This window comes from Onychomys torridus, chromosome 3 (genome assembly GCF_903995425.1).
Source record: "Onychomys torridus chromosome 3, mOncTor1.1, whole genome shotgun sequence".
Lineage (NCBI taxonomy): Eukaryota > Metazoa > Chordata > Mammalia > Rodentia > Cricetidae > Onychomys > Onychomys torridus.
Window position 1 is genome coordinate 92,261,674 of NC_050445.1, and position 19,422 is coordinate 92,281,095.

The 19,422-nt window shown below is 37.9% G+C and overlaps 1 protein-coding gene across 1 annotated transcript in view; it reads right to left on the bottom strand.

Annotated features, from left to right (window-relative positions):
* Cntn3 (contactin 3) overlaps positions 1–19,422 on the bottom strand; it is a 209,651-nt gene that overhangs the window by 36,338 nt on the left and 153,891 nt on the right. The window contains exons 11-14 of the mRNA XM_036182004.1: positions 4,208–4,325; positions 3,248–3,406; positions 2,997–3,146; positions 1,491–1,561 (exon numbers count right to left, since the gene is read on the bottom strand). Coding sequence (XP_036037897.1) covers positions 1,491–1,561; positions 2,997–3,146; positions 3,248–3,406; positions 4,208–4,325 — 498 coding nt within the window. The remainder of the gene's footprint in view (positions 1–1,490; positions 1,562–2,996; positions 3,147–3,247; positions 3,407–4,207; positions 4,326–19,422) is intronic.

A 19,422-nucleotide genomic window follows, 5' to 3' on the forward strand; every position in this document is an offset into this window, starting at 1 on the left:
CTTAAAAGCACTGGTCAGAGCACCCTGCATGATCCCCATTCATAATCCTAGATCTTCTACTATCACTAATGCTACCAGCTCTACAGAGACACCAGCACCAGCACTACTCTTGACATCACCAACACCACCAAATCCACCAGAATCAGTACTGACAGTTCCAGCAGAACCACCAGTACTACAGGCAACAATACTAGTTATACCAGTACCACCAATATCACCAAAAACAGTGCCGCCAGCAACACTGTGAGCACCATTACCAATCCCATCATAAGCATTATCCATAGCTCCTCCAACATTGATAGTATCAGCACCAGGCCGACTACCATTCATACCATCCATAGAACCAACACCAGAAGCACTGTGACATAGGCCACTAGAGGCGCTACTAGTTCCACAAGTACCATCACCAAGATGTGCACCACAAGAATCAATACCAATATCATATCACCACCAAGAGTACTACTTCCAGAAATAGCATCATTTGGATAAGCTGCAGCGTCATTACTACACCACCACCATTAGTGGAACCACTAATTTTATGAGCACTGCCACTCTCAGTACTGATATTTCCAGCACTATATGACCACTAGTACTACCATCAGTGCTGTTACAGCACCAATGCCACTAGCACCACTACCAGCACAGAACTACCAATGCTGTCAGTATTACCAGTGACAGAATCAATGTGACCAGCTCTGCTGCCAGAGGTACTGGAAGCATCATCACTAATACTTTGCATAATTATCAGCATTGCCACTAAGACCATCAGCAGTACTATTATTGCCACCATCAGCACCACCACCAGCACCAACAACACTATCCCCACTGCTACCACCAGTACAACCAGTGCTGTGGACATCACCAGCACCAATGACACCAACAGTACCATCACTATCAACATCAGCACCTGTATTACCTGAATCACTAAAATCAACAGGTGCACTAGTTTCAAACTAACACTGTCACTGGCACATATTCTATGAATGATCAGCACACCCAGAATCATCTGTACCATTCCCAGCATCAGTGGCAACACCGTATCCTTGTACTGTTACTAGTACTGGACCCAATAACACCCCAAACACTAGAATGATTAGTGCTATCAACAGCAGCAATAGTAACCCTATCAGTTACATACCTCCCTGTGCAAACACTAGTACTACCTCCAGCACAAGAAAACCAAAATTAGCAATAATGCTTGTCTTATCACCATCAGCATCACTTAGCAATACTACTGCTGGCACTAATACTGCCAGAAATGATGTCACCCAAGCCAGCACCAATACCAGCATCAGTGCCACCAGTATCTATACATTACTATCACTAGCAAAAGCACCATCACCACCACCTTGACCGTCAGCACCACCACCACCACTACCCACCACCACCACCACCAACACCTTCCCCATCAATATCAATACAATGTAGGAAGTTGAGATAATGGAATGGAAAGCAGTACAAGATGGGAAAGATGTTGTCCAAACACTTACATCCCAGGTTATTACTAGTTCAGATCGGCTTCCACCTCCTCCGCTGACCTCAGAAGGTGCCACTTCTGGAGCTGTGTGGGTCAGAGACACAGAGGCAAAACACTATTTTTATACAGTAATATCTGAAAGGAGACTCATTTGCTCATTTGAGATATCATTAAGAGTTTTATCATTGACACACTATAAAACATTATATAGATGCATGTGTATATTTATATATCTCATTAGTAAGATCATCACTTATTCACATGCCTTTACGAAACATTTTGGTAAAGTTCTCAAATTATTTTATTTACATGAAATCATAAATGAATCAGAAGTCTCTGAAATAGTATGAAAAAAAAATACAACCCAAGTGAAAGCTACTTCCCCACTAAGGTAAAAGAAAAATGAGGGAAAATGATTTCTCAGGATTGACAGGGAATTGATTTAGTATGGACTCTTCCAGACTGAAAAGGAATTTTCACACTGGTAAGAGTGACACAGACAGGAACCCTCAGGTCCTGCTAGAAAATGTTCTTGATAAAACTCCTGCAGATATCAGCTTTCTCACTCACACTGAGAACATTTTGGTTTGTAAATCCTATGATAAAACTAAATAGAAAATAAATTCATTAGAGTGCCTTTGTAATGAGCTCTGCTGTATTTGCTGGATGCATAACAGATGGACTCTAAACACACATTTTGTGAACAAATGAAGACGAGAGCCAGAATACATGCTACCTGTGTCCCACAATTCCTGGACCAAACATTAGGTGTACTGTCCTGAGGAAAAGGGCATTATTAAAAATGCACAAACATATTCCATACTCCTTTGGCATAGTGCTTGAAGTGATACATTGGCTGTATCTCATGCCTCATTCTAATTAATATTATTGATACTGGAAAGGGAAGTCTTGATCTTCCCATGAGTGCTTCTCTAAAGGAATGGCAGGTTTACCTGCTACCTTTGAGTTTTAATGAAAGCATACTTTTCGAATTATGAAAGTAGCTTTGTGATACATGCTAATAGTTGCCTCATACAAATTCTTAAAATGATGCTTCTTAATCTAACACTTATGGATCCATAATATACCCTCATCAGTTGCCTACATGCATTTGCTGTTGTGGTGGCAGATGAGTTTTCTCAGCAACATAGCTCCCAGTGGTATTTATTATCAGGCCAATTTGTCAGTGCTTCTTATAAATGAAAACAATGTTTCCCCTGCTAACAGGGAACTATGTCAGATAGTAATTATAAACTTAAGTGACAAAAACATATTCACTCAACACACACTAATGATCGTCTGTGACTGACTGAACTATTGAAATGTCACACTACATCAGAATCACTGACATGGTTCTTTTGATAAATGCTATATGGCAAAGTCTGCCATTATAAAGGTCATATTATTGTAACAATGGGTTATTGAGACAGATCTTTTGGTGTCTGGGAGACCAAAGCTAATGGAAATATATACCCAGGTAAATCTATTAACCCATTACTCAGAAAACAAAAGCACTAACCTGCCTCTTCAGTCCTTACTTTTTCTGAGGGTAAACTGGGTTCTCCGCCTCCGATTTTGTTACTGGCTACTACTCGAAATTCATATTCCACCCATGGGTTTAACTCCACCACAGTAGCTGTATGTGTCTTGCCATCAATGACCTCAGGTACTGCAAAGAACATTTCAAAAGGTAAGAGCCTGCCTGTGCCAGCGTTCAATTGCTATGCATTTCTCTCTGTAGCTTCCCTCTGCTTCTCCCATCAACCTTACCTGTTGTGACAGTTTGCCAGCCCACGGAGAAAGGTGTCCTAGCCTGGACAGCATAGGATAGAACTGGGCTGTGGCTATCTGTACCTTCTGTCCAAGAGATCTGGGCTGTTGTGTCTGTAATTTCATCTACTTTCACATTTTCTGGTGGTCCAGGAGAACCTAAAGGAGGCAAAAATGCAAAGATCATCCCATAATTATCACCCTCCGCTACCAAAGTCAAGAGGCTCACATCACCACTCTAATACCTCCAACTGATATCACTTTCAAAAGCACTTAGTGGAAGAGGCCTTTTAACTGGCAGTAAAACTACCACTTTCCCCACAGTGAGCTGTGAGATCAGGATAGGAAGTGGTGATTCATAATACTATGTGACTACCCATGGCACCTGCTTACTGAGGCTCTATTCAGTAGTATCCCAGTACCTTTCTAGATTCAGCATTTTATGCACCTTTCCAAATTCACTGTCCTCTGCTTTGGGTGAGATGCCCTGCTGTGAAACACAACTTGGCTTGCTACCTTGATGTGTTTTATTCTGTGATATGCTTTGGACATTGGCTTTTTAAGTCTAGCAGTGAATCAATACCCGAGATGGTAACCCAGGCTGCTGAATTTTCCCATCACTCCAGATAATGCCTATTCTCTTGGGGGCAGACACACATGCACCACATTCTCTTTCCTATTAAATAATTTGCTGAATTAATGACGTGCTCAAAAATGCATTGGCTTGGCAGCAACTTTGGAATGCCAATTACAGCACAGATTATTTGAAGGGTAGAGTTGAGGTTTTCATTTCTTTGAATTAACACATTCTTATTGTCATATCTTCTGGCTTATAGGTGTCAGGAGTGACCTTCAAGTATGCCTTGCATTGTTGTATAATGTCTCACCATGGCTTTCTTCTTGAGAGCAATGATCATGGAAAACCTTGAGTTTGACAACATAGGAAGTACTACTGCTTACCTCTCACTATGAGCTCAGCTGCCGATGACACGCTGTCCACCCCAGTCTGAACCATACACACATACTTCCCACTGTGTTTCAGTTGAATGTTTCTGATCATTAAATCGCCAGACGAACTCTATTGGGGAATCACGCAACGAGACATGATTATATTAAAAAACACAAAGGATCTTGAAGGCAAGGCCATCCGTATTAAGAGAAAACAATGTGGTAAGCAGTCAGGAGACTGAAATCATAGGATGCCTGCAAACAAAGACAAGTTCAAAAGCATGCATGATGGCAGACACATTTCTACATGCATATAAAGCATTCATTTCTCTGGGTATTTATGGGTTCAAAAAGAAATGAGGGCAGAGATTATAGTCTCAGATTCTATTTACTTCCACCAGGCAACACTTCTTTTTATATCCACTGCTTAGCACCAGCTCAGTTCTCTCTGGTTGCAACCCCACTGCAATTATCTGCCTGAGAAGAAGAGGAAGCATTTGGGCACCTAGTGGGAGATAAATACAGCATGGCAGGGGGCATTACCATGGTTGAAATATTTTTCTCTTTTCTCAACACACTGGAGTTTAAAAGACTAAAGTCATTTAACTCCTAAAAGAGCTACAGAATTTAGAGCAAGGAAACATGAACCCCTCAAAAAAAAAGAAAAGAAAAGAAAAGAAATTAAAACACTTTAAACCTCATAAATAACAGTATGCAGAAGACATTTGTTGGCATCCCCTGATACTAATTAATGGAACAAATGTGTATCTAAATGCTCAACTTAAAAAGGTCCTCATTTAAAGAGACCATGAATTCACATTCATAAAATGACTAACTGCAGGTCAGTTCCCCACATTAGTGAAAACAGAGACTGAAATAAGAGCATCTGGAAAGAGGAGCCCTTTGGAAAAGATCTCCACTTCACATTCAACCTTCGAGAAGAGAGGCAGTGCTTATCTTAGTAATTAAAAGGAGCTTTGCTCTCGCATGTGCCTAGAAGTTGTGGCAAGAGGGCCTGGACTGTTCTAATTTTAGGTAGTTCCTTAAAATCCTGTTCAGGCTAATATCTTCCACATTGTTCCCCATCTTTAGGGTTGCTAATGGGCTGTGTATTCTCCACTGCTTGGATCATATGGCTTTAGATGGGATTTCTGGGAAACTGGGAGAAGCGGCTGCAAGGTGATTGATGGCTATAATTAAATTATAATCCAGAAACTGTTCAGTTTGCACATTTCTGCTTTCCCCTAGTTGAGCTTTTATTTTTTCTTTCCCTCCTTCCCTCTTTTTCTCCTCAGGGTTATTTAGAAATCTTTCCCCAAGAGATAACTATCCCTGCTTGCTGACCTTTCCAAACTCCTCTGGTTTTATGAGCCCCGCGTACTCTCAGGAGGGTGATTATCATTTCCATAGAAATCTCCTTTTTTCAGGGAAGCTCTGTGACTTGGTGGTCAATGTGACAAAGGCACTGGGTGAGGTCTTGATTTTTTTTTCTGTCTGTATTTTCTTATTTTGAAACAGTTGGGCTAGAGAGAATTTAGCTGGACTTTACCTATCTGCTCTATCATCAGGATCTACCTTCTAGATGTTTTGGCTGTTTTTGGCTCTGGAATGAGTAAGGAAGAGATTGGTGCTAGTAACTTGTGCTTCAGCTGACTTTTGGCACTAAAGAAAGAGAAATAGCTAATCTTAAGCATAAAACAAAACTGAACAACAAAAATATTTCCCCAAAGAAAAGACAGTCAGGTTCATCTGCAGAGGATATATAACAACAACAACAACAACAACAACAAAATCAAATTATGTTTTTAAAAATTCTTTTATTTTTATTTTATGTGTACATGAATATTTGTATATTCATGTATGTATGTGCACCATGCATACTGTCTGTTCAGGCCAGAAAAGTGTGCTGGATCTGAAACTGCAGTTATATGTAGTTGTGAGCTGCTATGTGGGTGCTGAAAACTAAATTAGAGTCCTTTGCAAGATCAGCAAGTTCTTTAACTCCTGAGCCATCCCTCCAGTCCTTAAAACTATTAATCATCTTGTTTTACAGAACAGAACAAAAGATGCAACTAAGCTGTGGAGACAATGGGAGCCATTGACTGTTTTTCTTATGACCAACACAAAACAAGTGGAGGAATTTATAACTGGCAAAGAAAAATTTGCAAAGATTAAGAGGGACCTCCATCTATTTCAGTAAAATCTGCTTGTACTGTTCCTTTTTCGATGCTTTGTCTTCAACCTATGTGTTGCTATATAACAGATCTCTAGAAATAAGTGAGATTCTCCTTAACAAAGCCACACATAATACTTCTTATTCAGGGTCACCTAAGAAGAGAGTCCCATTTAACACCATTTTTGGGACATATACTCAAGCCTGAGTCACAAGACATGCACATGTGGAACAAGCTATGTTTATGAATTAGCATGTACAGTACAGGTGAAATAAAACCACGTGGCATACACTGTGTACAGACAAATACAAAGGAAAGAGACACTTTCAAGACCTGCTACAGATAGAAGATTGGAGCTATTGTGTTGGGACAAGAAATCTACACAGCTACTCTTTGAATTAATTCAAATACCAACTAAGGCAGGGTTATATGTACAACCCATTTCCCATTAATTCCATTCCTTATGCTACATCTCAAAAATGCATGTGTGTATCCACCTTAGTTAAAATGGGTTGTAGATGACTTATTTAAGGAAATACTATCTGGCCATAAATAAATGAACAATACATATAGATTGGTATTTGTTGAATCTAAGACACATAAAACTTAGATACAAGATATAGCATCACATGAGAGGTCTAGAGTATGGTTAGCTTTAGGGTACAATTGTCTTTTATTTTTGTTTTTGTTGTGATATTTTCTACCTCTAGGAGTAGAATGTGGGGCCTCACATGTACTCAGTGTGAACTTCCTCAATCAATCACATCCATTGTTTGTTTGTTTAGAGACTAGATCTTCATACATCTCACAGAGTGGCCTGGAATTTGCATTACAATCCTCTTGCCTCAGCTGCTGAAAACAGCTGGGAGTATAGGCCTGTCCTAGTAGTCTCAGTAAAAAGGTAGAATGAAGGATCATGGGAATAATAGGGATGAGAGCCATGTTCTGTTCTTGAGCTCAGTTCTGGTTATATGAGAGGGTACATTTTGTGGCAGGCAATTGGATTTCACACTTTGGTAGAGAAATAATGACTGTCAAAAGATAGTTAAGATTATGTACAATTAGACTTCTAAGTGCTTGGCTTTCAGTGAAACTGTAAGTCAGTGTATTCACATGATAAGATTGTAGTCCCTAATTCTAATTTCCTCATAAGATATAATATTTAATAATCATAATTCAAATTAAGATGCTAGTCACATATCCTACGATTTCTTATCAAGATGTAATTATTTTCAGAGATGCCAAAATTGCAAAAGAAATTCTGTAGGGAAGATTTAAATATATCAAAGTGACCCTCTCTTCTATCAGTTTGACTCCCTTAGAGAACACAGTGGTTGGTTTACTATGATGAAAAAAATCATTTAGAAATGTCCAGAAAATCCTAAGTAAAATTAGTCAAAATTAGCAAAGTTGAACTTCATAGACTATTTTTTAAATATATTTATCAAACAATGCATAATATCAGAGACTATTTAGAAACATGCTGATTATTTTCCAGGGGAGGGTATTCAACCTGTAGTGTGCAGGCTGCTTGCAACCCAGGGTAGCAATAAATGCAGCTCAATACAAACTCACAAACTTAAACTATTACAAAACTGTTTGTCCTGATTGTTTTGTATCTTGATCATGTGTTCCTTAAGAGTATACTACATAGATGACAGAGCCATGTTTCAATGTCACACAAAATCAATAGGTGTGTGCTCTTCCTATTTGTATGCATTTATCTCTTGAAGTTTATGTTAGTGTTATCTCCAAATGCAGACCACCTGACAACTTCAGAACTTACATGTACTTGATGGTGACTTGGTAAGTGAAACACAATGATTATTAATGATGTTCTAACTCATCATTGAAAACTATAGATTTTTTAATATTACTTAGCAGATAGGTCAATATTCCTTTAATTGATTATTAAGGGAACTTCACATCTGGGGCAGGTCTCACATATCACTGATTGTCTTTTATAATTGGCAATCCATCTTCATGCTGCACTGGGAATGGAGATGAGGAAGACCACAACTTTGTAGTCTATTTCCTTGCCAGATGATCTGCATAGTAGCAATAAACAGTCTCTTATCTAACATTCTTTTTATTTTACTAATGTATTTTTTAAATTAAACTTAATTCCAAATGTATCAAGGACCTTAATATAAGAGCAGATACACTGAATCTGATAGTAGAGAAAGTATAGGCTCGAATTCATTGACACAGGAAAAGACTTTCTGAACAGAATATCATTGATACAGACACCAAGAACAAAAATTAATAAATGTGTTCTCATTAAATGGAAAAGCTTCTGTATGGCAAAGGACACTATCATTCAGACTAAGCAGCAGGCTATAGAATGGAAAAAGAATTTTACCAACTTCACATCTGATAGAAGACTAATATCTAAAATATATAAAGAAATAAAAAAAAAAAAAGAAAATTAACCTGAGGAAAACTATCCAACTACAAAATTGGGTACAGGTCTATACAGAGCTCTCAAAAGGAGAAACACAAATGAATGAGAAACACTTAAAATATTCAACATCTTTAGTCATGAGGGAAATGCAAATAAAAACTACTTTGAGAATTCATCTTACTCCAGTCAGAATGGCTAAGATCAATAGAACAAGTGATAGTTCATGCTAGTTTGGATATGGGGAACACTTATCCATTGCTGGTGGGAGTGCAAGCTTGTATAGGCATTATAGAAACCAGTGTGGTGGTTTCTTCAGAAGTGAAAAGTTCTACCTCAAGATTCATTTATGCCACTCTTGCTCATATATGCAAAGGACTATACAACCTAGGTCAGAAACACTTGGTCAACCATGTTCATTATCTAGCATTCTTAAAAGATAGTATGGGCTGACTCCTCAGGGTAGACCTTGCATTGGAGGAGGTGGAAGTGGGGGGTTATTTGGGGGAGAAGGCTGGGGGGTGGGACGAGGGAGGACAGGGGAATCCATGGCTGATATGTGAAATTAAGTTAATTATAAAATAAAAATACTATTAAAAATACCATATCTCAAAAGTAATCAGAACCCTCAAAACAAACAATTACAGATTAAGTAAGAGTAATGAAAAGTAGAAAGATAATTATAGTTTGGTTCAGTCAAAGAGTATGTTTAATTTTTTTAGTGAACTCCTAGAGGCTCTAAAAAACTTATTTGAGAAGTCATTGTATGCAAAATCATGTTGCCAAATTTGTTGCATAGTAAGGACTGTGTCATAAGAACAAAAAGGGATGAAACTAAAACATGTCTGTCTTCTCAAAACAAATTTGTTTAGTTAGAGCTCAGATTCTATTATAAAAGTTAGTTCTGTGCTAGCATATTTCATAGCAAAAAAGCTAAAATTATTTTTAATAGTAAGTTTATGAAGCAGTATAGGGGGAACAGATATAACATGCCATTAAAAGCCAGAAAGCTCTAAAATATGTCTTTCTTCTCAGACTATATGAGTTGATTTAAAGATATTGGAATATCCACAGAAAGAAGTTTGCAGAATACTGCTGCTAATTTAAAATTTTATGATTGGCCAAAGGATATCAGCACTGATGCTACAAATATGGGTCAACTTGCCATTTTTAAATAGTATGAGTGATGAAAATATAATATTCTTGGAGAAATAGCTTTAAAAGTTACCATCCATTAAACCAGGAGAATTGTACAAAGAAGCTACAAGTATAGTCACACAATTTTCTTTGTCAATTGCCAATATATCTGGTGCCCTGGCCATAGTAAGTAAAAGAGAAGGGAAATGTAATAATTGTCCCAAACACATATTTAGGGAAGTATTGTTGCAGAGTACATTAAGAAAACTTATCCACAAAAGCATCAGAAATGAATAAAGGCATGCAAATCATCACCAAGTCTGTGGATTTAATAAGAGCCAAGTGATTGATCACCAATTCCAAAAAAATCTTTAAAAGTGTTGGAAATAGGATGAATAAGTTGAGGAATAATGCCAAAGAATCTATGATTTGCTGCATTATAGTATCAAGTTCTTTATGATGTTAAAAACAAAATTTATGACAGACTTAATGATGATACATGGCTTTCAGATTTTGCATATTGGTATACTTAACTGATTTTTAAAAATATGCTCCTAATTGAAATAGAATTATAACACATTTCCTCCCTCAAGCCCTTCCAAGGTGCCTTCCCATGAATCCCTCACATGCCTGCCCCACCACTCTCAAGTTGATAGCTTTTTATTTGATTATTATTATATGGGATTTGGTGTATTGTGTGTGTGCACAAATATATCAAAATTCAATTTGCTGAGCTCATTTTTGTTGTTGTGCATATATGATTTCAGGACTAACCACTCTGCATTGGACAACCAATAAGGGACCTTTTCCCTGGGAGAGGCTAATTTTCCTTCTACAAGCAATCATTAGATGCCTATAGTTCTTTCTTTTGGGGTGGGACTCTACAAGAAATTTCCCCTTGCACATTAACCAATTATTTAAATTAATTAAACATCTTGTCATATAACATTTCACTCAGGAGGCAGAGGCAGGTGGATCTCTATGAGTTCAAGGCCAGCCTGGTTTACAGAGTGAGATCCAGGAAGGGCGCAAAGCTACACAGAGAAACCCTGTCTCAAAAACAAAACAAAACAAAAAAACAAAACAAAAAAAAACAACAAAAAAACCCCAAACATTTCAAATTATAAGTGTTCCTAATGAAATTGAAATTAGAGAAAACTCAAATTAAGGCAAACAATTTTATGCCTTTTGACACAGGAAAATACTTGCCTATGAGCAGTCAAAGATACATATGTAGCCTTAACTGTTCCCTGAGACAGAGCCTGCCAGCACCACCTGGACCAAGAGGTGAGTCTTTATCCTCATACCTGAACTCCCCAGTCCTCCTACGCTTTGGGCCCAGGAGCACAAGCCTGTACCCCTACACCCCCATCCATTGCAGTTCCAGTTTCAGGCCAGTTGGCAGGCAGACCTCCTGCAGACAGGTCAGACTACCACCATCTACCACACACTAAGACTACAGCTACTACACCCTGAGACAGAGCCCACTAGTGCCAGTTGGACTAAGAGCTGCTCCCTAAGACAAAAGTCTATCAGCATTGACTAGACCAAGAGCTCCCATTGGATCAAGAGTATCAATCAGACCAAGAGAGGCTCCCTCAGACACAGAAACTGCTCGCACCAAGTGGAGAAAGAGATGGGTAGATGCCAGTGTAAAAATACAGTCAACAACATAAAAGCCAACATGTCTCCATCAGAACCTACATCAGCAAGACCTGAACATCCCAACACAGAAGAAACAGAAGATATCTCCCATAGAAATGGCTTTAAGAAGATATTAGAGATCTTAAAAGAGGAAATGAAAAATTCCCTTAAAGAAATTGAGGAAAAGTCAAACAAAAAAATGGGAAGAAATGGGTAAATCCCTTGAAAGCCAAGAGAAAGCAATTAAACAAGTGAGGGAAACAGTTCAAGATTTCAAAACTGAAATGGAATCAATAAAGAAGACACAAATGAGGTAATGCTGGAAGTGGAATATCTGAGTAAATGAACAGGAAATACAGACGGAAGTATAACCAAAAGAATGCAAGAGATCTCTGGTGTTGAAGATACGATAGAAGAAATAGATTCATCAGTCAAAGAAAACACTAAAGCCAACAAAGTCATGACCCAAAATGTCCAGGAAATTTGGGACATCATGAAAAGACCAAACCTAAGAATAATAGGGATAGAAGAAGGAGAATACCAACTCAAAGGCACAGAAAATATATTCAACAAAAACATAGAAGAAAACTTTCCCAACCTAAAGAAGGAAATGCCTATAAATATACAAGAAGGTTATAGAACACCAAATAGACTGAATAAAAAAAAAAAGTCCCCTTGCCACATAATAATCAAACTACTAAACATACAGAATAAAGAAAAAATATTAAGAAAAAAATGCAAAGGTAAAAGGCCAAGTAACATATAAAGGCAAACCCATAATAATACCACCTGGTTTCTCAACCTAGACTATTATACCCAGCAAAGCTCTCAATCAACATAGACAGAGTAAACAAAATATTTCATGACAAAACCAGATTTAAACAATATCTCTCCACAAATCCAGCCTGACAGAAAGCACTTGAAGGAAAAATCCAACCTAAGGAAGTTAGATACACCCATGAAAACACAGGAAATAGATAGTCCCATACCAACTAAAACCAAAGAAGGGAAAAATACAACACTACTACCACCAAAAAAAAAAAAAAACAAGCAAGAATTAACAATAAGTGATCATTAATATCCATCAATATCAATGACCTTAATTCACCTATAAAAAGACACAGGCTAACAGAATAAATATGAAAACAAGATCCATCCATTTGCTGTATACAAGAAAAACACCTTAACTTCAAAGACAGACACCACTTCAGAATAAAAGCTGGGAAAAGACTTTCTAATCAAATGGATTTAAGAAGCAAGCTGGTGTAGCTATCCTAATCTAATAAAATAGACAAACTAAAATTAATTGAAAGAGATCGGGAAGAACACTACATATTTATCACATGGAAAACCTGACAAGATGAAGTCTCAATTCTGAATATTTATGCTCCAAATACAGGGACACCAACATTTGTAAAAGAAACATTACTAAAGCATAAATTGCACATCAAATCCCATATACTAGTAGTGGGAGACTTCGACACCACACTCTCACCAATGGACAGGACTGCCAGACAGAAACTTAACAGAGAAATAAGGGAATTAACAGACATTATGAATCAAATAGACTTAATAGATCTCTATAGAACATTCCACCCTAACACAGAAGAATATACCTTCTTTTCAATGTCCCATGGAACCTTCTCCAAAATCAACCACATGCTTGGTCACAAAGCAAATCTCAACAGATACAAAAAAATTGAAATAACCTCATGCTTCTTATCAGACCATCTTGGCTTAAAGTTAGATTTCAACAATCAAACAAAATTACAGAAACTTACAATCTCATGGAAACTGAATAATGCTCAATTGAATCACCAATTGGTCAAGGAAGAAATGAAGAAAGAAATTAAAGATTTCCTAGAATTCAATGAAAACAAATGTACAACATACCCAAACTTATGGGACACTATGAATGCAGTGCTAAGAGGAAAATTCATAGCTCTAAATGCCCACATAAAGAAGTTGGAGAAATCTCACACTAGTGACTTAACAGCACAACTAAAAGCTCTAGAACAAGAAGAAGTAAACTCACCCAGGAGAAACAGATTCCAGGAAATAATCAAATTGAGGGCTGAAATCAATAAAATACAAACAAAGAGAACAATACAAAGAATCAATGAAACAAAGAGTTAGTTCTTTTGGGAAAATCAACAAGATAGACAAGTCCTTATCCAAATTAACCAAAAATCAGAGAGAGAGCACATCCAAATTAACAAAATCAGAAATGAAAAGGGGGACATAACAACAGACAATGAGGAAATTCAGAGAATCATCAGGTCATACTTCAAAAACCTGTACTCCGTAAAATTGGAAAATCTGAATGAAATGGACAGTTTTTTGTATAGGTACCACATGTCAAAGTTAAATCAAGACCAGATAAATTATTTAAATAGACCAATATCCCCTAAGGAAATAGAAATTGTCATTAAAAGTCTCCCAACCAAAGAAAGTCCAGGACCAGATGGTTTCAGCGCAGAATTCTACCAGATTTTCAAAGAAGAGCTAATACCAATACTCTTCAAATTGTTCCACACCATAGAAACAGAAGGAACATTACCAAATTCTTTTGATGAGGCTACAGTCATTCTGATACCCAAACCACACAAAGATGCAACAAGAAAGAGAATTACAGACCAATCTCCCTCATGAACATTGATGCAAAAATACTCAATAAAATACTGGCTAACAGAATCCAGGAACACATAAAAAAAAAAAAAATCATCCACCATGATCAAGTAGGCTTCATCCCAGGGATGCAAGGATGGTTCACCATACAAAAATCTGTCAACGTAATACAACATATAAAGAAAATGAAAGAAAAAAACCACATGATCATCTAATTGGATGCTGAAAAGCCTTTGACAAAATCCAACACCCCTTCATGATAAAGGTTCTAGAGAGATACAAGGAACATACCTAAACACAATAAAGGCAATTTACAGCAAGCCAACAGCCAACATCAAATTAAATGGAGAGAAACTCAAAGCAATTCCACTAAAATCAGGAACAAGACAAGGCTGTCCACTATGCCCATACTTATTCAACATAGAACTTCAAGTTCTAGCTAGAGCAATGAGACAATAAAGGAGATCAATGGGATGCAAATAGGAAAAAAAGAAACCAAACTTTCACTATTTGCAGATGATATGATAGCATACATAAGTGACCCCCAAAATTCTACCAGGGAACACCTACAGCTGACACTCTCCTTCAGTAAGGTGGCAGGATACAAGATCAACTCAAAAAAGTCAGTAGCCCTCCTATACACAAATGAAAAAGGGGCTGAGAAAGAAATCAGAGAAACATCACCCTTTATAATAGCCATAGATAATATATTATACCTCAGGGTAACTCTAACCAAGCAAGTGAAAGATGTGTATGATAAGAACTTTGTCTCTGAAGAAAGAAATTGAAGAATATATCAGAAAATGGAAAGATCTCCCATGCTCATGGATAGGTAGAATCAATAGTAAAAATGGCAATCCTACCAAAAGTGATATACAGATTCAATGCAATCCCCATCAAAATCCCAACACAATTCTTCACAGACTTGGAAAGAACAATACTTAACTTTATATGCAAAAACAAAAACCTAAGATAGCTAAAATAATCCTGTATAATAAAGCAACCTCTGGAGGCATCATGATCCCTGACCTCAAGTCCTACTATAGAGCTATAGTAATAAAAACAGTTTGGTACTGACATAAAAACCAACATGTGGACCAATGGAATCAAATTGAAGACCCTGACATTAATCCACACACCTATTAACATACGATTTTCGACAAAGAAGCCAAAACTGTACCATGGAAAAAAGAAAGCATCTTCAACAAATCGTACTGACATAACTGGATGTCAACATACAGAAGATTGCAAATTGATCCATATCTGTCGCCATGCACAAAACTCAAGTCCAAGTGGATCAAAGACCTCAACATAAATCCAGTTACACTGAACTTGATAGAAGAGAAAGTAGGAAGTAGTCTGGAATGAATTGGCACCGGAGACCACTTCCTAATATAACACCAATAGCACAGACACTGAGTGCTACAATAAATGTGACCTCCTGAAACTGAGAAACTTTTGTAGAGCAAAGGACATGGTCAATAAGACCAAAAAACAGACTACAGAATGGGAAAAGATCTTCACCCACATCTGACAGAGGGCTGATCTCCAAAATATATAAAGAACTCAAAAAGCTAGACATCAAAATACTGAACAATCCAATTAAAAAAAATAAGCTACAGAGCTTAACAGAGAATTCTCAACAGAAGAATTTCAAATCACTGAAAGGCATTTAAGGAATTCCTCAACATCCTTAGTCATCAGGAAATGCAAATCAAAACAACTCTGAGATACCATCTTACACTTGTCAGAATGGCTAAGATCAAAAACACTGAAGACAGCTTATGTTGGAGAGGATGTGGAGCAAGGGGAACCCTACTCCACTGTTGGTGGGAATGCAAAATCATACAGCCACTATGGAAATCTGTATGGTGGTTTCTCAGAAAATTAGGAATAAGTCTTCCTCAAGACTCAGTGGTAACTCAGTGGTAACTCTTTGGCATAAACCCAAAGAATGCTCAATCTTACCACAAAGACACATGCTCAACTATGTTCATATCAGCATTGTCTGTAATAGCAAGGACCTGGAAACAACCTAGATGCCCCTAAACTGAAGAACAGATAAAGAAAATATGGCACATATACACAATGGAGTACTACTCAGCAGTAAAAAACAATGATATCATGAAATTTGCAGACAAATGGAACTAGAAGATATCATTTTGAGTGAGGTAACCCAGACTCAGAGGGACAAACATAGTATGTACTCACTCATAAGTGGATACTAAATGTGAGGAAAGGGATGGCCAGACTGCAACCCACAACTCCCGAGAGGCTAGCTAACAGAGAAAGACCCTAAAAGGGGCACATGGATGATCCTGTGAAGAAGAAATGGATGAGATACACATGAGGGGACTGGGTGTTGTAGAGGTGGCAGAGGACAAGGAGTTGGGGATAAGAACATAGGGAAATGGGATAGTCAAGCTGGAACAGGGACAGAGTGAGAGGGCAGGGAGGAAGATACCATGATATATGAGGACATCATGGGAATAGGAAGAGACAGGGTGCTGAGGAGGCTCTCAGGAATCCATAAGGTTTACCCCATCTTGATCTGCTGGCAGTGGTCCAGAGGATGACTGGACTGGTCTACTCTGGTGACCAACCTAGCAAATAACATAGCTGTCATCATAGAGCCTTTGCATAGTGACTGATGGAGGCAGATACAGAGATCCATGGCCAGGCACCAGGCTGAGCTCTGGGAATCCAATTGATGAGAGAGAGGTGGGATTCTGTAGGCAAGGGACTTCTAGATCATGATGGGAGGACATGCAGAGATGACAGGCCACACTAGTAGAAGCCCATGAACTATGGACTGGTGGCTATGGAGCCCCCAAGGGACTGTACTAGGTCCTCTGGATATGGAAGATGGTTGTTTGGCTCAAACTGTTTGGAGGGCACTCACACAAGAGGATCAGGATCTGTCCCTGGTCTAGGGGCAGGCTTCTGGAATCTGGTGCCTGTGGTGTGACAACCTTGGTGCAGTGGGAAGGGGCTTGGACCTGCCTAGGTTCAGTGTGCTGGACTTTGCTGACTCCCCATGGGAGACCTCAATTTGGGGGATGTGGGAATGTGGGGTGGCTTGGGCAAAGAGGGCTGGGGAGTAGGAGGTGGGGGAGTCTGTGGATAGTATGTGGAGTGAATAGAAAATTTCTCAATAAAGAAAATTGAAAAAAATGTAATCTTGCTTTTCAGTATGATAAACATAATTTGAAAACAGGTTTGAAGAATATTTGGAAAATATTTTAATATATTTGTCACTCAAGGGTTCCTATAAATCTAATATCTGCTTATTTTTCAATGGGATGAATAAAGCTTCAATCTGACATTCAGCTCTAAGAAATATTTGCTTATGTATGTTTACTAACTTATACAGGACCTGTCTTCACAAATGATGCATTTCTCACTTCACGGCGATGCCTTCTTCATGCCACCAGTGCTTTCTGTTAGCACCCACATTGAACTATCTTTAAGAATGAAGCACCCTGAATGCAAAATTAGAACCAATATACCCAACGAGAACCTTGGGAACCCACTGAGAACTGCGAGTACTACCATCAAACCAGACATGGATGCATTTGTTTTCAATTACAATGCCAGGTATCCCACCACTTTTGCATTGCCCTATTTTTTTTTTTTACTATTTTAGTAAAATATATTTAAAAATTGTCGATGTTTTATTACTTAGACATGTTCATTTTCATTATTAAAGATTGCAGTCAAGGACTTGCTCCACAATTTTAAAAAGTTTTGTACAAGAAGTAATGCATAAGCAAGATAATTGTGTAAGGATATTTTGCTAATCTGTGATGGTGGAAATGAAAACTATCCATGGATTTTTATTGTTGTTTTTTCTTTTGTTTGGTTCATCAGCTTTCACTGATGCTTGCATATTCCATGTATATCCCATATAATTCTTCTTTATCCTATATGGCCACAGAAAACAAAATGTTACATATCCATTATCTAGGGTATAGGATAACTAAATAAAGCAACACAGAGAACTGATAACCTTGCAATAAATTTCTATGAGCACTAATATTCTTTGGATGCTGTCTGTACTATTCTGTCTTCATGTTTGTGTTGTTTTTCTAAACTCTTAATTTCCCCTTCTTTATCAAATAGTATGAGCCAGAAGTGTCAAATCTTCATTTTCTTCACTTCCCCTTCTCATTTTCCTTAAAATTTCTCTCTCAAAGCTCAGCAGTGGGATTCTCAGTTTTGTAGAAATAAAGTAATTTCTCAAAACTGCTATCTATGGGCTTACTGGAATAAGAAGAAAACAAACAGAGGCTAGGTCTGTTCCAATGATTGACACAGAAGCTTAAGGCATCAGAGAACATTCCACAATTCATATGGATTTGAGTTTCTTCTTATAAACACCATATTTTAAAAAATAAGGTAACTTCAAATACTCTTAAGCAACTGCAGTTACCAGGGATATGATCATGAGTGGGGAAAACAGTCCTTATCTTTATGGAGTTGACAGCTAGCAAACAGGGAGTAATCAAATGACTACACAAATTGGTGTAAAATTATAGTGTGAGAAAGGTTACATCATGCAGAAGAAATCTATAGTTTTCTGGGGTTTGTCTCTCAACTTACAGCTGAGCTAAGATTTGTATTAAAGCAGAAGTTTTCTAGGAAAGGAAGAAAAAGAAATGGTCTGCCTCAGGTCTGTGTATGTGCAAAATCTAAGGCATATAAGGGGACAAGCTATTGAAGTGAGTCACAAAGAGGAGGGCTGCTGAATGGATCCAGTACATGAGGGTGGCAGGGCTATAACAATGTGCAAATTATTAGCACACAGGCATGCCAGTTAAGCATCCACTTGTTTAGAACAGGAATCAACTAAGATATTTGCTCACAGGAAATTATCAGACCCTTCCCCTACAGGATAGCACATTTTAGGGTTGGCCCAGATATAAAAAAGTCAAAGGGAAAGACAAGGCTATCTGCCTGCATGGGTTGGTAAGTGTGTCGCTACACCATTGTTCCTGTTGCTTGCTGATATTGCTGTTCCTCTCTGACAGACATCAGAACCTGATTTCTTCAGCCTTCTAATGGGACTAAAGACCAGAGACTCTCTAAAACTCTTTCAGACCTTTGATACCAGATTGAGACATCTGGGGCATCTAGCTTCTTGGACTGAGCAACTATCAGGTTCTCAGCTTCTCCAATGTGATCAGCCATTTTGGAATAATGAGCCCTTACCTTGTAAGCATTTCCAGAAAATTCCCCTTTCT